The sequence below is a fragment of the Dipodomys merriami genome, unplaced genomic scaffold (assembly GCF_024711535.1).
Source record: "Dipodomys merriami isolate MVZ:Mamm:240054 unplaced genomic scaffold, mDipMer1.0.p SCAF_1, whole genome shotgun sequence".
NCBI classification, from domain to species: domain Eukaryota; kingdom Metazoa; phylum Chordata; class Mammalia; order Rodentia; family Heteromyidae; genus Dipodomys; species Dipodomys merriami.
In genome coordinates this window covers 63,861,247-63,879,719 of record NW_027202270.1, presented here as the reverse complement: position 1 = coordinate 63,879,719, position 18,473 = coordinate 63,861,247, and the positions used below count along the sequence as shown (strand labels likewise).

The 18,473-nt window shown below is 39.8% G+C and overlaps 1 protein-coding gene across 1 annotated transcript in view; it reads left to right on the top strand.

The window, feature by feature from the left end:
* Positions 1–18,473, top strand: part of Kif5c (kinesin family member 5C) — a 160,794-nt gene that overhangs the window by 71,349 nt on the left and 70,972 nt on the right. Inside the window, exons 5-10 of the mRNA XM_070023492.1 lie at positions 907–955; positions 1,187–1,242; positions 1,971–2,058; positions 6,336–6,460; positions 9,106–9,210; positions 9,546–9,694. Coding sequence (XP_069879593.1) covers positions 907–955; positions 1,187–1,242; positions 1,971–2,058; positions 6,336–6,460; positions 9,106–9,210; positions 9,546–9,694 — 572 coding nt within the window. The remainder of the gene's footprint in view (positions 1–906; positions 956–1,186; positions 1,243–1,970; positions 2,059–6,335; positions 6,461–9,105; positions 9,211–9,545; positions 9,695–18,473) is intronic.

Genomic DNA, 18,473 nt, shown 5'->3' with positions numbered 1-18,473 from the left:
AGTTTTTTAAATTATATTTTTATTACCTTTAAGTTGTTGTCCAAATGGGTTACCCTTCAACAAATCAGTTTGTAAGTACAATGGATCTGGACTGATCCCTTTCATCATTCTCCCCTGTCTTCATTTAAGTAGTTTGTAGAAAATCAACCAACATAATTATCCCCTGGAGAATTCAGAATTCAATTCCTAGATCATAGCCCCTTGAGATTCTGATCCAGTAGGGTTGCAATAGAGTTCAGAATTCTGCAATTGAAGCAAATTCTGTGGGTGAGACTGATACAAGTGGTCCTGGGCTAAGGCTTGAGAATAATTATTTGGGGGAGGGTATCCCTTTCCTCTCACAGAGTAATCATTTTTCATTAAACCACATTTTCCTCAAATCCTTTCTAGACTCTGAACCTGATTACCTTCACCAACACTCTACAAGTTACCTTACTGAACTCTTGTAGTTTCAAATGCCCTGCTTTTATCCTCACACCTGTGAAGGTGTGGGCTGTGTTCTTTTCCAGGACAAATGAGATTGTCAGTTTCTTGCAATCAAATGAGGTCTATTAATTTTTGAAAATTACTTGTAGATGATGTTATCTCTAGTGACTGTTACACATAGAAGTTTGGTTAGTGTTTCTTTAAGGTAAAACCTGGAATCCTGTAATAGTCCTTCTAGCATGTGATGTCTTCTGAATGGAAACCAACGAGTCAAGTGGGGCTGGAGGTTGATAATAATTAGTGAAGATGCACAGAGCAAGCTGATCAGGCTGGAAGCTCAGGACTCAGGACCATCACTTGCCATCTCCTTTTCTATTCTTCTTAGCAGTGCATCAGGAGAAAAGGTTTTCATACATTCTAATAATGTTTTTGAGATACAGTGTGGCATTTCTATTCCAATTTCAATTTGTCTTTAACCAGGTTTCCTATTTTGAGATCTACTTGGACAAAATAAGGGACTTACTTGATGGTGAGTAACTTGACTGCTTGTCTTTATTTGCTCTGTAACTCAAGTCCAGGAAGGTTAAAGTGAGTTACAGGACTTGCCTTCAGGCTGTCTGCTCATTCTTAGTCACAGCTTAAACTTACAAATTGCTAAAAGATTGAATTGCTTATCTTCTGTAACAATCTCTCTTTCTTCCAACACTGTGTCTTTAACTTTTCTTTTCTTCTTTGCATGTCCTCACTATCCTCTCTGCAGTCTCCAAAACCAATTTGGCTGTTCATGAAGATAAAAACAGAGTCCCATATGTAAAGGTATGAGGAAGACTTGATTGGCATTGTGGTTAATTTCTCTCCAGTTACTCCTGAAATAAATACTACGTAAAAGGCCTAGAATATTACATATCATGCTTATCTGATTGAAAAGAAAAATAAACATTTAGTAATAACAATTTAACTTTTATTTACTTAAGTTACACTTATCATTTATAGAGTCTATCTTTATATAAGAGTCTATCTTTTTTGTGCTGAGGATCAATCACATTTCCTTATACATGCTAAGCATATACTCTATCCTCAAAGCCTCTTTATGTAAATTATTATTTAAATTGCTTAATATCATTAACATTTAAAGAGGTTTTATATTGAGTGCAGTAATTTATGCTTTGTAGTTAGGGATAGCTACATTATGCCTAGAGTTTCAAAGCATCTATTGATAACTAAAGATAGAAGGCAAAGCTGCTTTGTCCATTCCTTCTTCTCATTGATTTTTTTTAACCTTTAATATGACTGCGTACTCCAAAACCTAGGAAAATCCAGCATTTCTTTTATAATTTATTTCTAGTATGCCAAGGGTTTGCTCAGATTTCTCTTTAATGTAGAATTCAAGCCCTAGGCAGGAGGAAAAGTAGTTGGGATCGATATTGCATTCTGGCTCTTTATCTAGACTTTTAGAAAGAAATGAAAAAATACTTAGTTGCTTCAGAGTCTTACTGCTTTTCAATTCTTTAATGGCTAACCTGACCTCACTGTGGTGCTTGCAGGGATGCACCGAGAGGTTTGTGTCAAGCCCCGAAGAAGTCATGGATGTGATAGATGAAGGCAAAGCGAACCGACACGTGGCTGTCACAAGTAAGTACAGTGGTGGGGTTTATTTCCCTGAGATTTAGGATGCAAATGTCTCCTAAGTGGGACATGTAGGTGATAAGGTACAACTAAAATAATTCCTGGGAAGGTGGTTGGAGGGCAGCAATTAGCACACAGACTCCAAGGTTCATATACCACCAGGTTGAGCTTGGGCAAAGCAGCTCCTGGGAAGGTTAATTCTGTTGTGCTTAGAGCAGTAAGGTCCTGACAATATTGTATGAGTCACTCACTGGGTTCTGATAATAGGTTTAGCTGGAACGTTAGGGGAAGCAAATAGCCAATCAAAGATGTGAGAAGTTAGCTTCTAAGTTTATTTATTTAAACCATGTTACTGTTCAGTTAAAAAAAAATCTCAAACCAGAGGTATGGCTCAAGAGAGAAATTTTCATATTAAGTACATTTCTTTTTGGACAGTATCATCCCTTTCTTCATTCTTCCCCAGTTTTTCCCTTTCATCTCTGCTCACAAATTGTTAATCCATTTCAACATAATGTCTACTTAGTACCACTTGTGCATTTGTTCACCCTTTGTCCCTCCCTTACTCCCTTTTCTGTACTCCCCTGCCCCCCAAGACAGATAAATGAACAAACAAGACAACACACACACACATACACACACACTTCATACGAAACACCAGAAGGCTAGGTTATCAGTGGGCACAGGTCAGTTGGCTCCTTTGCTCCACTGCTTCTGCCTTGACACATATATGTGTTTCACTACACGTGTGGTATGAGAGCCAGCAGCTGAGGTTCCTTCAAGAAATTGAGGTCATCTGTTTTATATGGAGGATATAGACAAAGAAGAGGGAATCCACAGAAAGCTGAAGGAACTAAGGTTTCTTAGCTTGGGGAAGAAAACTAGACGTGGACAAGATGTGTGGGCAGTGCAGCTTACCTTAACAACATAGTCTAGTGCTGATGTTGAGACAAAGGGTCAGCTTGCTCTGTGCCATCGCAGTAGGAGGACCACCAGATGATTGAAGCTTGAGGGAAGCAGGTGTTGACCTGTCACATGGAGAACTCTGCAAGCCTCATGCTGCCTGATAAAGTCCATGACCTGGGAACGTAGTGAATCAGCTGCTGTTTTGTAGAAGACTTAAGTTGTGGTTGGTTGACTGGTCTAGGTTCTTCAATTTTCTTCTACCTGTGGTTCTATGATTCTGTGATTCAGAACTGTTAAGTTTTCTACCCCAAGAACATGCAGCATAATATTCATATATGGGTCAAACTCCACTTCTGTTTCTCCTGCTTCAAAGTTACTCACTGTTCTGTTAGTCACAGATGATTCAGGGCGTGCCTGATTACCCCTTTTGGTCCTTTGGCTCAGAACTGCTGGGCACAGTGGCTTATATCTGGAAATCCAGCTACTTGGGAGGCAGTTGGTCCCAGCCTGGGCAACAGTGCATGACTCTATGTGAAAAATAACTAAAAGCAAAAAGATATAGAGGTACGGCTCAAGAGGTAGAACAATTGCTCAGGAAGTACCAGGTCCTGAGTTTAAACCCTATTACAACCACCACTACCAACAAAAAAAGAATAAAAAATAACTTTGTCTAGGATGTTGTCATCATCATCATCATCATCATAATTTTATCATGTGTTTTCTTTTTCTTTTTTTTTAAACCAATCATGGGGCTTGCAGTCAGGGCCTGGGCACTGTCTCTGAGCTTCTTTTGCTCAAAGCTAGCACTCTACCACTTGAGCCATAGCGCCAATGCTAGCCTTGTCTGTTTTATTGGTACTGAGGAATCAAACTCAGGGCTTCATGCATGCTGGGCAAGCACTCTACCACTGAGCCACATTCCCAGCCCCATGTGTTTATTTCTGGCAGTACTGAGGGCTTGAATTTACAGCCTCATGCTTAGGCAGTCCCTCTACCACTTGGGCCATGCCCATGGCCCTTTTGATTTGGTTATTTTTTTGAGATAGGGTCTCACATTTATGCCCAGGCCAGCATGGACTTTGAGCCTATATGTGCTTTCCACATAGCTGGGATGACAGATGCACACCACTGCACCTAGCTTTTTATTGGTTGAGATAATGTCTCCTAAACTTTGCTTTCTTTTTGCCCACCATCTTCCTGATCTTTGCCTCATGAGTAGCTAGAATTACAGATATAACCTACAGTGCCCATCCCAACTTTTCTGTCTGTGTGTCTGTGTGTGTGTGCGTGTGGACGTGTACACATGTGGCACGCATGTGTGTGTATGTCAAAACATACAGAACATAAAATTTACTATTTTAGTCATGTAGGTGTGTCCAGGGCTTTATTATAAGTACAGTTACGTTTGGTGCCATCTCTAGAACATTTCCATCTTTCCCAACTGAAATTCTTTATCTGTAAAACACTAATTCTGCATTTCCCATCTACCCAGCTACTATCGACTATCTCAAAAATTTGATAGCTCTAGCACCTCATCTACATGGAATCCTCAATGTTTGTGCTTTTGTGAATGGCTTATTTCAGTCCCCCCCACCAATAGTATGCAAGAGTTTCCGTTTCTGCACATCCGTGCCAACACTTGTTATTTTCTGTGGGTATGTGTGTGTGTTTATAGAAGCCATCCTAATGATTGTGAGGTGATTTCTGTTTGTGGGTTTGATTTATAGTTTGCTGATTATTAGTGACATTGAACATCTTTTGATGTGCTTATTGGCCATTTGCATATTGAGAAGTGTCCAAATTCTTTTTTATGCACTATTTGAGAGGTTTTATTATATTTTTAGTTCTTTATATATTTAGACATAAATATATAATTTATAATTATATAGGTATATAAATATCATATATATATAATTTATGCTATCTATGATTGGCAAAGCTCCCATTTTTTAAAAAAATTTATTTTATTTTATTTGTGAACTGTACAGAGGGGTTACAATCACATGGGCAGGATAATGCGTACATTTCTTACCAAGCATTGCAGCCTCCTCCTTTGGTTTACCCTTCACATCCCTTCCCAGCCTCCCCCCTCCCCCCCAATCCCAATCCCAATCCCAATCCTTCTCCTTCCCCCCCTTCTCTCCCCCCCCCCCCCCCCCCGCACCGACGTTGTAAAGCTCGTTTTGGACATGACAACTTGTACTTCTCATTGTTGGCAAAGCTCCCATTTTGTGGGTTGTCTTTTTATTCTGTTCACAGTTTCCTTTGATGCAGTTTTTTCTTCTTATTTTGTTCCTTGTGCTTTTGGTATCATATCTAAGAAAGATCACATCCAGATGCCTTTATGTTTTCTTCTATAGGTCTTACAGGTTTAGCTTTTACATTTAGGTTTTTGATCCTTTTGTTTTGTTTTGCTTTGCTTTGCTTTTTGCTGTGATGGAAACTGAACCCAGGACTTCTTGCATGCTAGACAAGTGCTCTACCATTGAGTTATATCACCAGCCCTTTTAAAAATTTTATTTTGGTACCTGGGATCACTAAGTTGCTTAGGCTGGTCTCCAATTTGTGATCTTCCTGCTTCATCCTTCCAAGTAGCTAGGATTACAGGTATACTTAGCTCTTTGATCCTTTTTGAGTTAGTTTTTTTTATGGTTTAAGCTAAAGCTCTAATTTCATTTCTATTATTACAAGTTTTTAAAATGAAATCTGTAGTTGTTTTCCCCCTGTTTTTTAAAAATAAAGTAAGGTGGCTTTGAAAAATGACCACCAGTGTTAACGGAGTGGGATATTTGCTGAGTCTTTTTGCCTCTTCGTTGAAGGAAGAATTTTTCTAGCAGTCTTCTAATGAAGCATATTTAATCAGTGAGAACTTCTGTGGATGTTAAAGCATGTTTAATCTTGAGAATTAAGCATGAGTATAGAGATGTATGTCTTAATCCTTCCTTAAGGAAGTTTTAATCCTTCCTTAAGAAAGCTTTAGGATATTCCTGATAAGACCTAGCTAACATGTATGACTAAAATAGTCTTCATCAGGTACTAATCACCAAGATACGGTCTGAGGGATGTAAAGTGGAGCCAGGAGGAAGCTGTGAATTTCTGGGAGAGCAGATGGGAATGGGACTTCAGACACACCTGGAGAATCTATAACCTTAATTGCTGGCTGGTAATTTTAGGTTAATTTCTTTGCTACTTGAAGACATTTTAAGTTTTTCATCTTCAGCATTAGCATTGTTTTTAAGTAGAAGCAGGGGTTTCTGTAAATTTTGAAATTGGCTCCAATTCAGAGAACTGGAGCTACTGTGCACGGTTGTGTTGTGTTTTTAAGACTAGAGATTTGCTACAGTATTTTCTATGGAGCAATAAACGATTTTCCTTTTTAGACATGAATGAGCACAGCTCTAGAAGTCACAGTATCTTCCTGATTAATATTAAACAAGAGAATGTAGAGACTGAAAAAAAACTCAGTGGGAAGCTTTATTTGGTTGACTTGGCTGGAAGCGAAAAGGTAATTGGTTTTTTATTTGTATTATCTATAATTTTCCTGTTATATTCTGTCATGTACAATCGTATAATTTTGTGCCTTTTTATTCCCTGGTTTTAAAGAGCTTTAAAAGTTTTTAATATTCAGCTAAGGTTATTAAATTTAACCTTTGTTTTCCTACTCTTTCTCTTTGAGTCCTGAAGTCCCCTGTTTGCATCGTGGGCAGGAATTTTGAAGGCTTCCTCAGACTTTATTTAATTGACCTAATGGCATTAGGTGGGTGTTTGTCTGAACTTAGTATGAGAAAGGCACTGCACAAATGTGGGCAGCACATCAACTTCTGAGGAAAGAAGGAGTTCCATGTTGTGTGAGACTTACGACAAGAAAGGACTTTGCTGTTGGAACATGGCAGGCTACCTCTGCAAGTTGATCTTGCTGGTGGAAGATATGGAGGCCAGGGATTCTCCCTGTATTCTCTGCTTCTCTCTAATAGTGTGTTTCATGAAAGTGTTTCATGCTGGTAGGCTTGGTTCCTCCAGGCCTGTGGTTAGTCTTCTTTATTTTTAATTATTTTTAAATTTTAATTTTCTTGTCAAGATGCTGTACAGAGAGGTCTGTGGTCAGTCTTTTAACCATGTGCTTTGACTATTCTCTAGTTTTGTTAGGACCCTCCTTTGTCATCTACCCTCTGTCCTGTGCCCTCCCAGACACTGATCTGGGTGCGCCACACTGCACATCAAATGGGCTTCCAGGAATCTCCAGTGGCCCCTTAGCAGTCCCCCTCCAAATCATCACTGCTGGCTTCTGCTGCCCCAGCATGGCTGGGCACGGGCAACATCACAGAGCCAGCCCCAGTGCACAATGCCCTTTCCTGCCATCATCACTGACATCAGCTGGCTGTCCCTATCAGGACAAGGCTTGGGGATGTTAGTCTCTAACTGTGCAGTTGAACCCCACTCACAGCACTGCACCATATTTGAAGTTATGGCCACTAATAGCTATGTAAGTAATGGTTACTTGAATTTTCCTCTCATTTGTATTTGCCGTGAGAGAACACATCAGTTGTGCCTGGTTAAGAACTATGTGTGTTGGTTAGTTTAGTTTAAATAGACACGAGGCTGGATGTCGTAGAGCAGCACTGTTTAGTTCCAGACTGACCATTAATTTGACTGTGGTGGCCTGTAAGGGTCTACATAACATGTCTTGCATAGAGATGAGTATTTAGGGCTGGAATGTACCCAAGAATTGCCTGTTGGCCAGAGATCAGAGTGGAAGACTTATTTATTTATTTATTTATTTTATTTTTTTTGTCGGTCGTGGGGCTTGAACTCTGGGCCTGGGTGTTGTCCCTGAGCTCTTCAGCTCAAGGCAAGCACTCCACCACTTGAGCTTCATGCATAGTAGGCAAGCAATTTACCACTAGGCCACATTCCCAGCCCCCAGAGTGAAGACTTGTTTGTACAGTGTTAAGGGCTTGTTGCTAATGGCCCTGAGAAGTGTTTTTAAAGTGTGTTTTTCTTGTGGCTCTTTTGTTCACATGTATCCATGTAAATGTATCAGTGTAACCTAGTAGAACAGAACTCTGGGCTTTGGTTCCCATCTCTTCTGAATGGCTTCTTCCATGGTGTCAGCACGACATCTTTGGAGCTCACTTCCTTGTGTGTGAAAAAGGAAAGTGAAGATAGTCCCTGCCTTGTATATTTCATGGACTTAGGATACTGAAATTTGAAAGCATCTTTAAAAACACAGTGTGAATAGACCGTTATGATTTGTGACCCATCATATACCTAATGCCCCTGTCTGTAAGCAGGGTGTCTGCACATGTAATTCCAAGAGACAAGATCAGTCCTATTTGAAGAAACCTCTGCCTGGACACGCCCCCCTCTATGGATTCTCTTATGTGTAATTGAAATTATCTTTGTATAGTTTGAGCTTATTCCTTCTCTCCCTATTCTTTAGAGAGCAGCAGCTCACGCTACTGCACTTGTCCAGGAAGCAGAGACATAAATTGTATTTAGTCCCTCCGGCTCTTCCACTCCTCTTGCCCACTGCCTTTCTACCCAGAGCAAATGCTATAAATATGAAATTACCAGTAATAACACAGCAGAGGAGGCACTTTGCATGGCCCTTCTGGCTGCAGAAGGAAAGACAGTTTTATAATGTAAAACATGGTGTTTTGATCTACCTCTCCCAGATTTTTTGGGTTTTGTTTTTCCCCTCTTTTTAACAGAGTAGGCAGGCAAGGAAGAGTCTGCACAGCCATCCCCAGCACCTGTGCTCCTTTGCCTGAATTTGGAGCTCTGAATTTACATTTCTTCCCTCAGCCCATTCTTCTAATGTGTCTCCCTGACTTCTCTGACAGGAGGCAGTGGCTGACTTTCTCAGGACCCAGTTTACCTCTGGTGACAGTGTTTCCAGAGCCTGGTTTCCCTGGATGGATGGGATGTCCCCCAGGGAAACATCCACAGCTCTCCCACTTGATGCAGCCATTCCACTAAAACCTAATCGAGAGGAAAATGACAGCCGGAGAGACCAAATCCCCAGCCCCCAGCTCCAGAGACCATTTGATCAATGTGATGCTTACTTTTGTTTTTCCTGCTTTCCAGGAGGATTTCCCTTTTGCTCTCATGGTGTCATCCTCTGAAACAATTTTTTCTTCTCTCCTGCAGGTCAGCAAGACTGGTGCTGAGGGAGCTGTTCTTGATGAAGCTAAAAATATCAATAAGTCTTTGTCCGCTCTCGGAAATGTGATCTCTGCCTTGGCAGAAGGGACAGTAAGTGATCCTGGCCCCTTCTATTAAATAACATTTTGAGAAACTGCCTTTGGGGTTTGCATTTTTTCTGTCACACACATCAGAGGTTCATTTGTTTTCCTGTTTGGAGGAAGACAGAGGAAATTCTGACTGTGGACGCCTATTGCTGGGTGATCCAGTTTATTAGAACAGTCATGCTGATTTCCAGTGATCCAGATCTCAGAGTGGGCATTCTAAACTCTGGAAAAATCCAAAGACCTAACTACTGGTTATAAATTTGCTTCTATCTAAGCTCAGTGTCTCCATTCCTGACCTGCCTGTTTGCTAACCCTCTAACTTGTTCTTCACCAAACTAGAAAACCCATGTGCCATACCGGGACAGCAAGATGACTCGGATTCTCCAAGACTCCCTAGGTGGGAACTGTAGAACCACCATCGTCATTTGCTGTTCTCCTTCTGTCTTCAATGAGGCTGAAACCAAGTCCACACTGATGTTCGGACAGAGGTGGGTATGGCCTCTCAGGATATGCGTGCTAAGCTGGTTTTTAGGTCCTAATCATGAGTTGTGTGGAAAAAATGTCAGAGAACAGTAAAGTGGGAGGCTCGTAGTCATATACTACATCTTGCAGGTGATTGTCAACTTGAAGTGTTGCTCATTGAGGCCAGAAGATAATTGTGTTTTTAAATAAAGGTCAGGAATATGCCAGGCAAATGTAGGGATATTTAATAAAGTCAACAAAACATCCAGAGGTGTAGATACATCTGTTAGGAACTGTGGGGTGTTACTTTTGTTCTTCGTGGAAGTTAACTTTTGGGTTCATCTGACTCCAAGTGTATAAATCTCAAGATTGGTAGCCACCTTTTACTTCACTACTTGGAATCCTTTACAAAGTTCTTGTCAAATAACTGGACAATGGTAAGTAGAAGCATAAATAGAAAAGAGAAGGAAAGGAATCCATCTCCCCTCTGAGACAAGAGGTACAGATTGTATGTGGGGAAAGAAGTAGATGGCCATCACCATTTCTCCTTCCAAAACGCCCAAGTGAGACCACCAAGGCCTCTGTAAGCACTCATGGCCCTAGAACCACTGAGTAATCCTAAGGGAGCATTCGTATATGGGGGGGGAGGGGTAGAGCTGCGGGTGGGGGGTAGAGGGGGGTTGCGTCTTAACCTTCCTTTCATGTCTTGCCATTTACGTTTTCACCTTCCTCCTCCTGTTGCCCAAGGCTGACCTTCAGTCTTGTTTTCTTAGTCCTGGTGTCCAGGCCTCATCTCTTAGTGCTAGTTTCCAGAGCGTTTCAGCCATGGGTTCTTTGGCACTAGTTTCCTGAGTACTGGGGTGATGTGGATTGAGATGATTGTGATTAGCGTCTTTGGTGCTCAGTGGGCCTGACTTGGAGCTGTGGGTTGGAAGATATGTATTGTCCAACCATCATTCCATTCAATTCTGAATAATCCTGTGGTTTGTAGATAGGCTGTCTGTTCACTGTGGGCCTTAGCTGCCTCATTTGTAAAAGAATATTCCCAGTGTTGTCCCCACCCCCCATCTTCTTCCTTGGAGTGTGTATTGTGTGGTTATACCTGAAAAAGGGAGTATTCTGCCTTAAGTTCTAGTCATTTCCAGAACCCTCAACAGAACATAGAATGACATGGTGACCGTGGCACCTGCGGGATGCCTAAATAATTAATGATTACGTTGAAATACTAATATATCTTTGAAGTTGGATTTAGGTCCTTACTTCCACCCAAATGGCTTCCTTGATTAAACAAGTGCTGCAGCCACTGGAAATGTGGTAGGACAGCACCTCGTTTCCTCAAGCACCCAGGATACTTATAGTCACCATCTGTTTCTGGGTAACACAGAATGCATTCTGCTCTCACTGCCCTTTCCTTCTCAGTGTCTTCACTTTGAGCCTTCACAGCTTCCTGTGAAGGTGTTTGACCAAACCAAACTAACTGCATACATACATACTCACTCAAACAACACTTCATCTCAGGGTACCATGGCACCATGGGGTATTGGATTATCTGATTTAAGGTTGCTATTGTAAAAAGTCCAAGTGATTATTTTCTCTCTTAGGCCAGCATAAACATTAGCATAAGCATTAGTATCAAATATGTGTTAGACATGTCACTCCTTCCAGCAATACCTCTCAGGTAGGCATGATCTCCCCTTTGCAACAGAGGATAAAATTGAGGCTGAGGCTCCACACCATTAGATAGCACACTGGAGACCACAGAACTTGCTAACCATGTAAGATGTATTATTTAAACCACTGCTTTTCTCACATACAGGTGATTTGATTGAGAACTTTTATATTAGCCTGTTTTCCACTGCTACAACAACACATCTAAGACTGGGTAATCTATCTATCTATCTAATCTATCTAATCTATCTATCTATCTATCTATCTATCTATCTATCTATCTATCTATCTATCTATCTATCTATCTATCTATCTATCTATCTATCTATCTATCTATCTAGTTGGTTGTGGGGCTTGAACTCTGGGCCTGGATGCTACCCTGAGCTCTTCAGCTACCACTTGAGCCACAATGCCACTTCCGGTTTTCTGGTGGCTAATTGGAGTTAAGAGTCTCATGGACTTTTCCTGCCCTGCTGGCTTAGAACCATGATCCTTAGATCTTAGTTTCCTGAGTAGCTAGGATTACAGGTGTGAGCCACTGGTTCCTGGCTGACTGGGTACTTTATAAATGAGGTAGCCATCTTGGCTCTTTGGAGGACCCCATGGTTGGTGACAGTAGTGCCCATGAGAAGGAGAGATCACATTGTGAGACAAGAAGGAAGCCAAAGAAGCTGGGGAACTTTGCTTCTTTTATAGTGATGCTCTTCTGAGTCCCGCATCCATTCCTGCTGAGTATAGTCTCCCCAATAACCCAATGACTTTGTAACAGGGTCATTTCTTGGAGATTTTACCATCTCTTACCTTGCCATACTGAGGACCAAATTCCTTGGTGGCACTATCAAACATTATCCAAACCCTTAGCAACATGAATTTGGGTGCAGTGGCTGAGCACAGCCCTCAGATCCAGAAAGCTCAGTACTGAAGCTAAGTTCTGCCACTGGCCTATTCTCTCCTTTACTTTTCCTTCCTGAGCCTCAAGACTCTGCACTGTTGAAAGAAGTAATATAACACTGATTGCAAGTTTCTCTTTGTTCTGTCTTAAAACAATCTTAAAGTACTGAGTTTGGGGAACATCATGGTAGTGGAGACTAGACTGCATGTAAGGAGCAGCATGGCAATGTAAGGGATAGGATGGAGTGAAATTAAATTATAAATACATTTCTAGGCTGAATAAATAAAAAGATATACTGCTTATAATTTAGGATAATGTCAAATATGTTTCCAGATGAAGTAGGTTGGTCTAATTTTATTGGAGTCATCTTGATTAGGAACAACATGATTGTAGGAAATGAATTTGTCATTGGTGTTGGTTTTCCACTGATCTTTTACCATGACTAGTGTGCAGAGGTCTCAGTAGATAATGCTTCATGATGAACAGGAGGACCTGAAGCCTGTTGTGTGGATTCTTGGATTAACTGACATCTTTGTGGCCTGGAATGAGTTGGAACTGCTGTGCTAATATATAATTAGAAATACATGAGTCTGTGCTCTCTTCCTTCTGTCCCCAAGTTAGCTAATTGATACTTTAAGGGTACCACACTTCTCCATAGGGCTTATACCTGCTTTATTGTTAAATGTACTCATTGAACTCAATTGTACAGCAGACATGGGTCTGAACATCGGATTAGACATGGTGGCCGATAACTAATGAGATTACATACTTTGAACTCAGAGAAGCTGCTGGGTACATCCTGAATTCAGTGTAACGAGGGTTCATTATGTTCTGGTTGCAGGATGGCCAAACCTTAGGGCAGGAGAAGGGGCTTCATTATTCCTTTGTGGTTCTCTCAAGAACCTAAGGGAAGTCTGTGTTTGTTACTGGGGTGAGCAGGATTGATGCTCTGAATAAAACAATAGTGTGTGCTTTGAAGCAGCAGAAACATGACAAGAGCACTGGCAGCTTGCATCAGGATTTTAGATGGAGTATGCAATTTAATTTTGCCTTGTCTGGATCTTGGTTTCAATGAAGAATATGGGCTGTCTTGTTCAGTCAGGCTTGTTTCTTTCGTCCCGAGTGCCTAGTACCATGCTAATGAACAGGTAAAAGGCACCATATCTCCCTCTGAGAACTTCAAGTGAGTTGAACATACTCAAGAGTCACAAAGCCAGACTTGAAGCACTGTCATTGATTTTTTTTCTTCTGGCCTCCAGTGTGTTATTCTTTAGTCTTTAATTACTCTTCCGAAGATGTTTTATAGTGCTACTTGAAAAAGATGTAATTTTTGAGGTGTGAACTCAAATCACCCAATTATCTTGGAAGCCTAGTTAATGTTCCTTGATTTGGGGTGTTGAAGGGAAGGAAGCCTTTAGGGGGACAGTCCAGTCAGTACCCGAAGGCCTGACTCAGCCAATGTTTGGCACCATGAGTTATGATTGATCGAGTATGAATAATGCAAAAGCTTTAGTTGTATGTGACATGTGGCAAGAGAATCGATAATTTAGTATAAGTAATATTCTTCCTCCTTTTCCTGATATGCACTGCTAAAAAAATCATAGTATTATTTTAATTGTGTCACCTGCCTTTTTTTTTTTTTTTAGTGGTAGCTAGATTAGACTGAACCTGCATAGTATATGTACAGTATTCATAGCATAAGATGTCACCTGCAGAGGTGGAGGGGAAGTTTTAGCCAAGGCATGCATTTGGCCACACTTCCAAACCAAAACAGACTGAAATCACAGTGTTGCTGAAACACCAGTAGGGTTAATGTTTAACTCTTGGAGGAAGAAATACTGTGTTGATTTAAGTTTAAATAGAGACCAGTTCCTTACTGAAGCCATTAAAGTTTGAATTTTTCCTCCCCAATCTCCTCCTTATAAGCAGGGAATCCTCTCTAGACACAGAGAAGCAACAGTATTTGGAGCAACAGTATTTCCTAAAGAAAGTTTAGGTGCCACAGGAGCAGATTAGAAAGTATAGTGTTATTTTTATGTGTCACCTTGGCTGGGCTATGGTACCTAGGTGTTTCATCAAATACAAATCTAGCAGTTGTTGTGAAGGCATTCTGTAGATGTTATTAATGCCCACAGTCTTTGGGGAAAGATTTTAAGATCTATGGGGAAAAGTCTGAATACCTACAATCTTTGACGAAGTCTTTAAAGATTTTGTGGTTAATGTCTACAATCTTTGAGGAAAGTAGATGACCCTGATAATGAAAGTGATGATGACTCTCATCCAGCCAACTAAAGGCCTCAAGAGCAACTCCTGCTGTTTCCCAGAGAAGAAATTCTGTCTCAGGACTGGACCATCAACTAACTCCATCTAAAGTTTCCAGCCTGCTGACCTGTCCTGTCACTTTTAGACTTGATAATCCTATAATTACATGGGCCAGTTTCTTTAAATAAACAATAAAAACAAGATACATTGTGATATATATATATATATACATACATATATATTCATACACTAGGATCATATCTATCTATATAGATAATAGAGATAGATAGATAGATGGATGGATAGATAGATAAATAGATGGAAGGATACATAATCCCCCTGCCCTCTCCTTACACTCTCCTCTATTGGCTTTGTATCTCTGGAATATTTGTCTGATAGAAGATGTTAGACCTCCTCCTATCCTCCACAGAGAGAGAATCTCAATCATGTAATCTCTCTCACACAAGCACCATTTGTGGTATACAGTCATGCAGATTAGATTTGTTCATGTATTTATGGTGTAAGATTGTTTATAGCACCTCAACCAAATATGAATAATTTCCTGATTACCTGGAGAGTCAAAGAAGATGCAGAAGTAAGAGATATGAAGGCTCTAAGAACCAGCATCTTCCTTTTCTCAACGTATGTAGAAGAAATTGCAGTGATAGACTCTGTGCATGTGTGTGTGCATGTATGTGTGTGTGTTCAGTAAATACCAGTATAGGAGATAATTGAGGAAATAGGTGTAAGTAGGATTTATCAGGAGGCAGAGTGGTCTGACTTAGTGGTTGTCAGTCTTTCCCCAGTTTAACAAGGGCTTTGTTCATGTCTAAATTCCTAGGATGCCTTCAGAGCATCGATATGGGTGCTCAGTCTCTGGGGTGGAAATGGACACATTCAATCCAGTTAGAAGCCTGGGCATATGTCTATCAGAATGTAAACTGCAGATTTTGAGATGCAGAGACTAAGGGCACCGAGAAGGCAGCAGTGCTTGAGAGAAAGAGGTAGACCTCTTTGTTTTCTTAGTGGAATATGCCTAATAGAATTGTTTAATATAACCATCTCAGTATTGGCACGGGGTGAAAGATGGATTGTGGCCTCTGTTCTTTGCTGCCCCTTGTCTGCCTTTTCCGAGGCAACATTCATTAGCTTTGAGGTCTAAAACCTTGGCCTAGATTTCTCTCTGCAGGGAAAAGAGATATTATACCTGGGCAAACCCAGATCATATGTTACTAAAGTGGCTCTTGATGCTCTTCAGCAAGCCAAAATAAAGAAAGAGAAGCTGAAAAATTGACACCTTGATAATGGTTCCCATTGAGGGGTGTCAGTTTTGCAGGCATATCTTGCCGTTAGGGTAGAATTGGATTACATTAAGTTTCTTCCCTAAGTAGCCTTTGGCTAGGATTTTGTTCATTCTTTCTATGGTTCTAATGTGTGGAATATGCATGTAGGTTTGCATGCACATTTTGGGTTCTAGTTGAAACCTAAGAATTTTTAGAAGTAAAGACTTGAGACCTTTCCACGCTCCTTTGTGAATGATTAGGTTACTTTGTATTAATCAAATTATCTCCCAGCCAGTTTGAGCAGTGGCTGAGTAAGGCTCCAGGGGATCATTGGCTTGTTTTCTCCTATATCCGACATACAATCCCTCAAGCTGTGTAGATGGATGGTAATGCTATTGCTAACCAGCCTGCATAACAACACTGGCCAATGAGAGAAAACATGGTAGTAGTCCCATGAGATTGTATCACCCAGTGACCTCATATCATCTAATGTGTAAGCATGCTGAAGTTCACACAAGGATGAAATTGCCTGATGGTGTATTTTCTCAGGACGTGTTCTGTTGTTAAGTAATGCATGACTATACAGTTATGAACCTCCAACAGGGAAAATTGGTAAAACCTCCCGTAAAAGGATTTCTTAATTTCTGCTATCTTGTTATGTTTCCTTGTAAGTTGTCTGAAATTCTTTTGGAAACCAGGCTAAGCAGTCACACATGTCGGTCTGTGCACAGACTTGAGGATTTGTGTGGATTTACTGTGTTTGAGCATGCTGATAATAACACTGATAAGTGTGATTACAGGCAGTAAGTATGTGGGAAGAACCAAAATAAAAGAGTTGGGAAGAAAAATCCTTTTTTCTCTCTGTTTTTAAAAAAATAAAATTAATTTTTATTGTAAAGGTGATGTAGAGAGGAGTTATAGTTGCATAAGTCAGGTAATGAATACATTTCATTTTGAAGAGTGTCACCTCTTCCCTACTTTTTAAAAAGTTTTTCCCTCCCAACCCCCTTCCCCCACAAATTGTATAGCTCATTTTCAACATCGTGTCTAGTGTGATATAAAGTATACAAGGCAAAAACACTGAAGCAGGAAACTTACACTAAAGGCAGGAGCTGAAAATTCAAGAGGAAGAATGTGGTTTTGGTTTTTTGTTTGTTTTATTGTGAGAATACAGTACAGAGGAGTTATAATTACATGGGCAAGATAACTAGTACATTTCTTATAAAGCATTGTTGCCTCCTCGTTGTTTTGTATATTATAAAATATATTTAATTAATTAAGTCTTTATAATATATATTTATTTTTTAATTATATAATTGTACAAAATAATAGATTTTGTTATATTTTGTATATAGTGCACTTTGGTTATTTTCATTTCCTCACTATAATTTTTTAAATTTTATTTAAGTAGTTGTACAAAGCAGTTTATGAATACAATGTATCTTGATCAATGTCATCACTTTCAACATTCTCACCTATCCCTGTCCTACTTACCTCTTCCTTCACTTTTTTTAATTTTATAGGATAGTGAATTCTTGACTTCATTCTTCTTCTTTCTCCTCTTCATTCATTTATCCCCTCTCCTTTTAATGCCATGTCTACCATATTTCAGTTAATATCTTTGTAGACACTTGCATACAACCCAACATACTTACTTACATATGTATAATGCTAATCGTAGCTTCCACATATGAAAACATGAAACATGAAACCTTTATCTCTCTGGGCCTGATTTACTTCACTTAACATTGTTTTTTCCAAATCTTTCCATTTCTTTACAAATGATATTATCATTCTTTTTAATGGATGAGTAAAATTACGTTGTATATATACTACCTTTTCTTGGTTTGTTCATCCATTGAGGGGCATCTGGACTGATTTAATACCTTGCAGAAAGTTCCTACCTGTGCTGGTAATAGTTTCATGGTCCTCTGGTCTTATGTTGAGGTCTTTGATCAATTTTGAATTGATGCTAGTGCAGGATAGTAGATAGGGATCTAGTTTCAGTTTTCTGCATGTTCAGTTTTTCCAGCATCATTCCTTGAAGAGAAGTTCTTTCTTCCCACCTATGTTTTTGGCTCTCTTATTGAATATTACATGGCTGTACATCTGTGGGTTTATTGTTGGGTCTTCTGTTCTATTCTGTTGGTCCTTAGGCCTGTATTTGTGCCAGTACCAAGCTGTTTTCATTACAATAGCTCAGTAGTAGAGTTTGAAGTTTAGTATTGTTATGCCTTAGGCACTACCTTTCCTATTAAGGATTGCTTTTGGGATTTGGGGTCTTTTGTGGTTCCATATGAATTTTTGGATTGTTTTCTCATCTCACTGAAGAATGAAATTGGCATTTTGCTGAGTATTGCATTTAATTTGTAGACTGCTTTGGGAAATAATGCCTTTTTTCACCATATTAATTCTGCCAATTGGGGAGCATGAAAGGTCTTTCTATTTCCTTATGTCTTATTCAATTTCCTTTAAATTTTTGAAGTTTGTACTGTAGTTTTTTTTTTGAGGCTATTACACATGGAGTTGTTTTCCTGATTTTAGTTTTAATCTTCTCATTGTTTGCGTATAGAAAAACTACTGATTTTGTGGGTTGATTTTTATATCCTACTACTTCACAAAAGATTTGAATTAGCTATAGTGGCTTAGGGGAATAGTCTATAGTAGAGTCCTTTAACTGTAGGCACACGTCATCTGCAA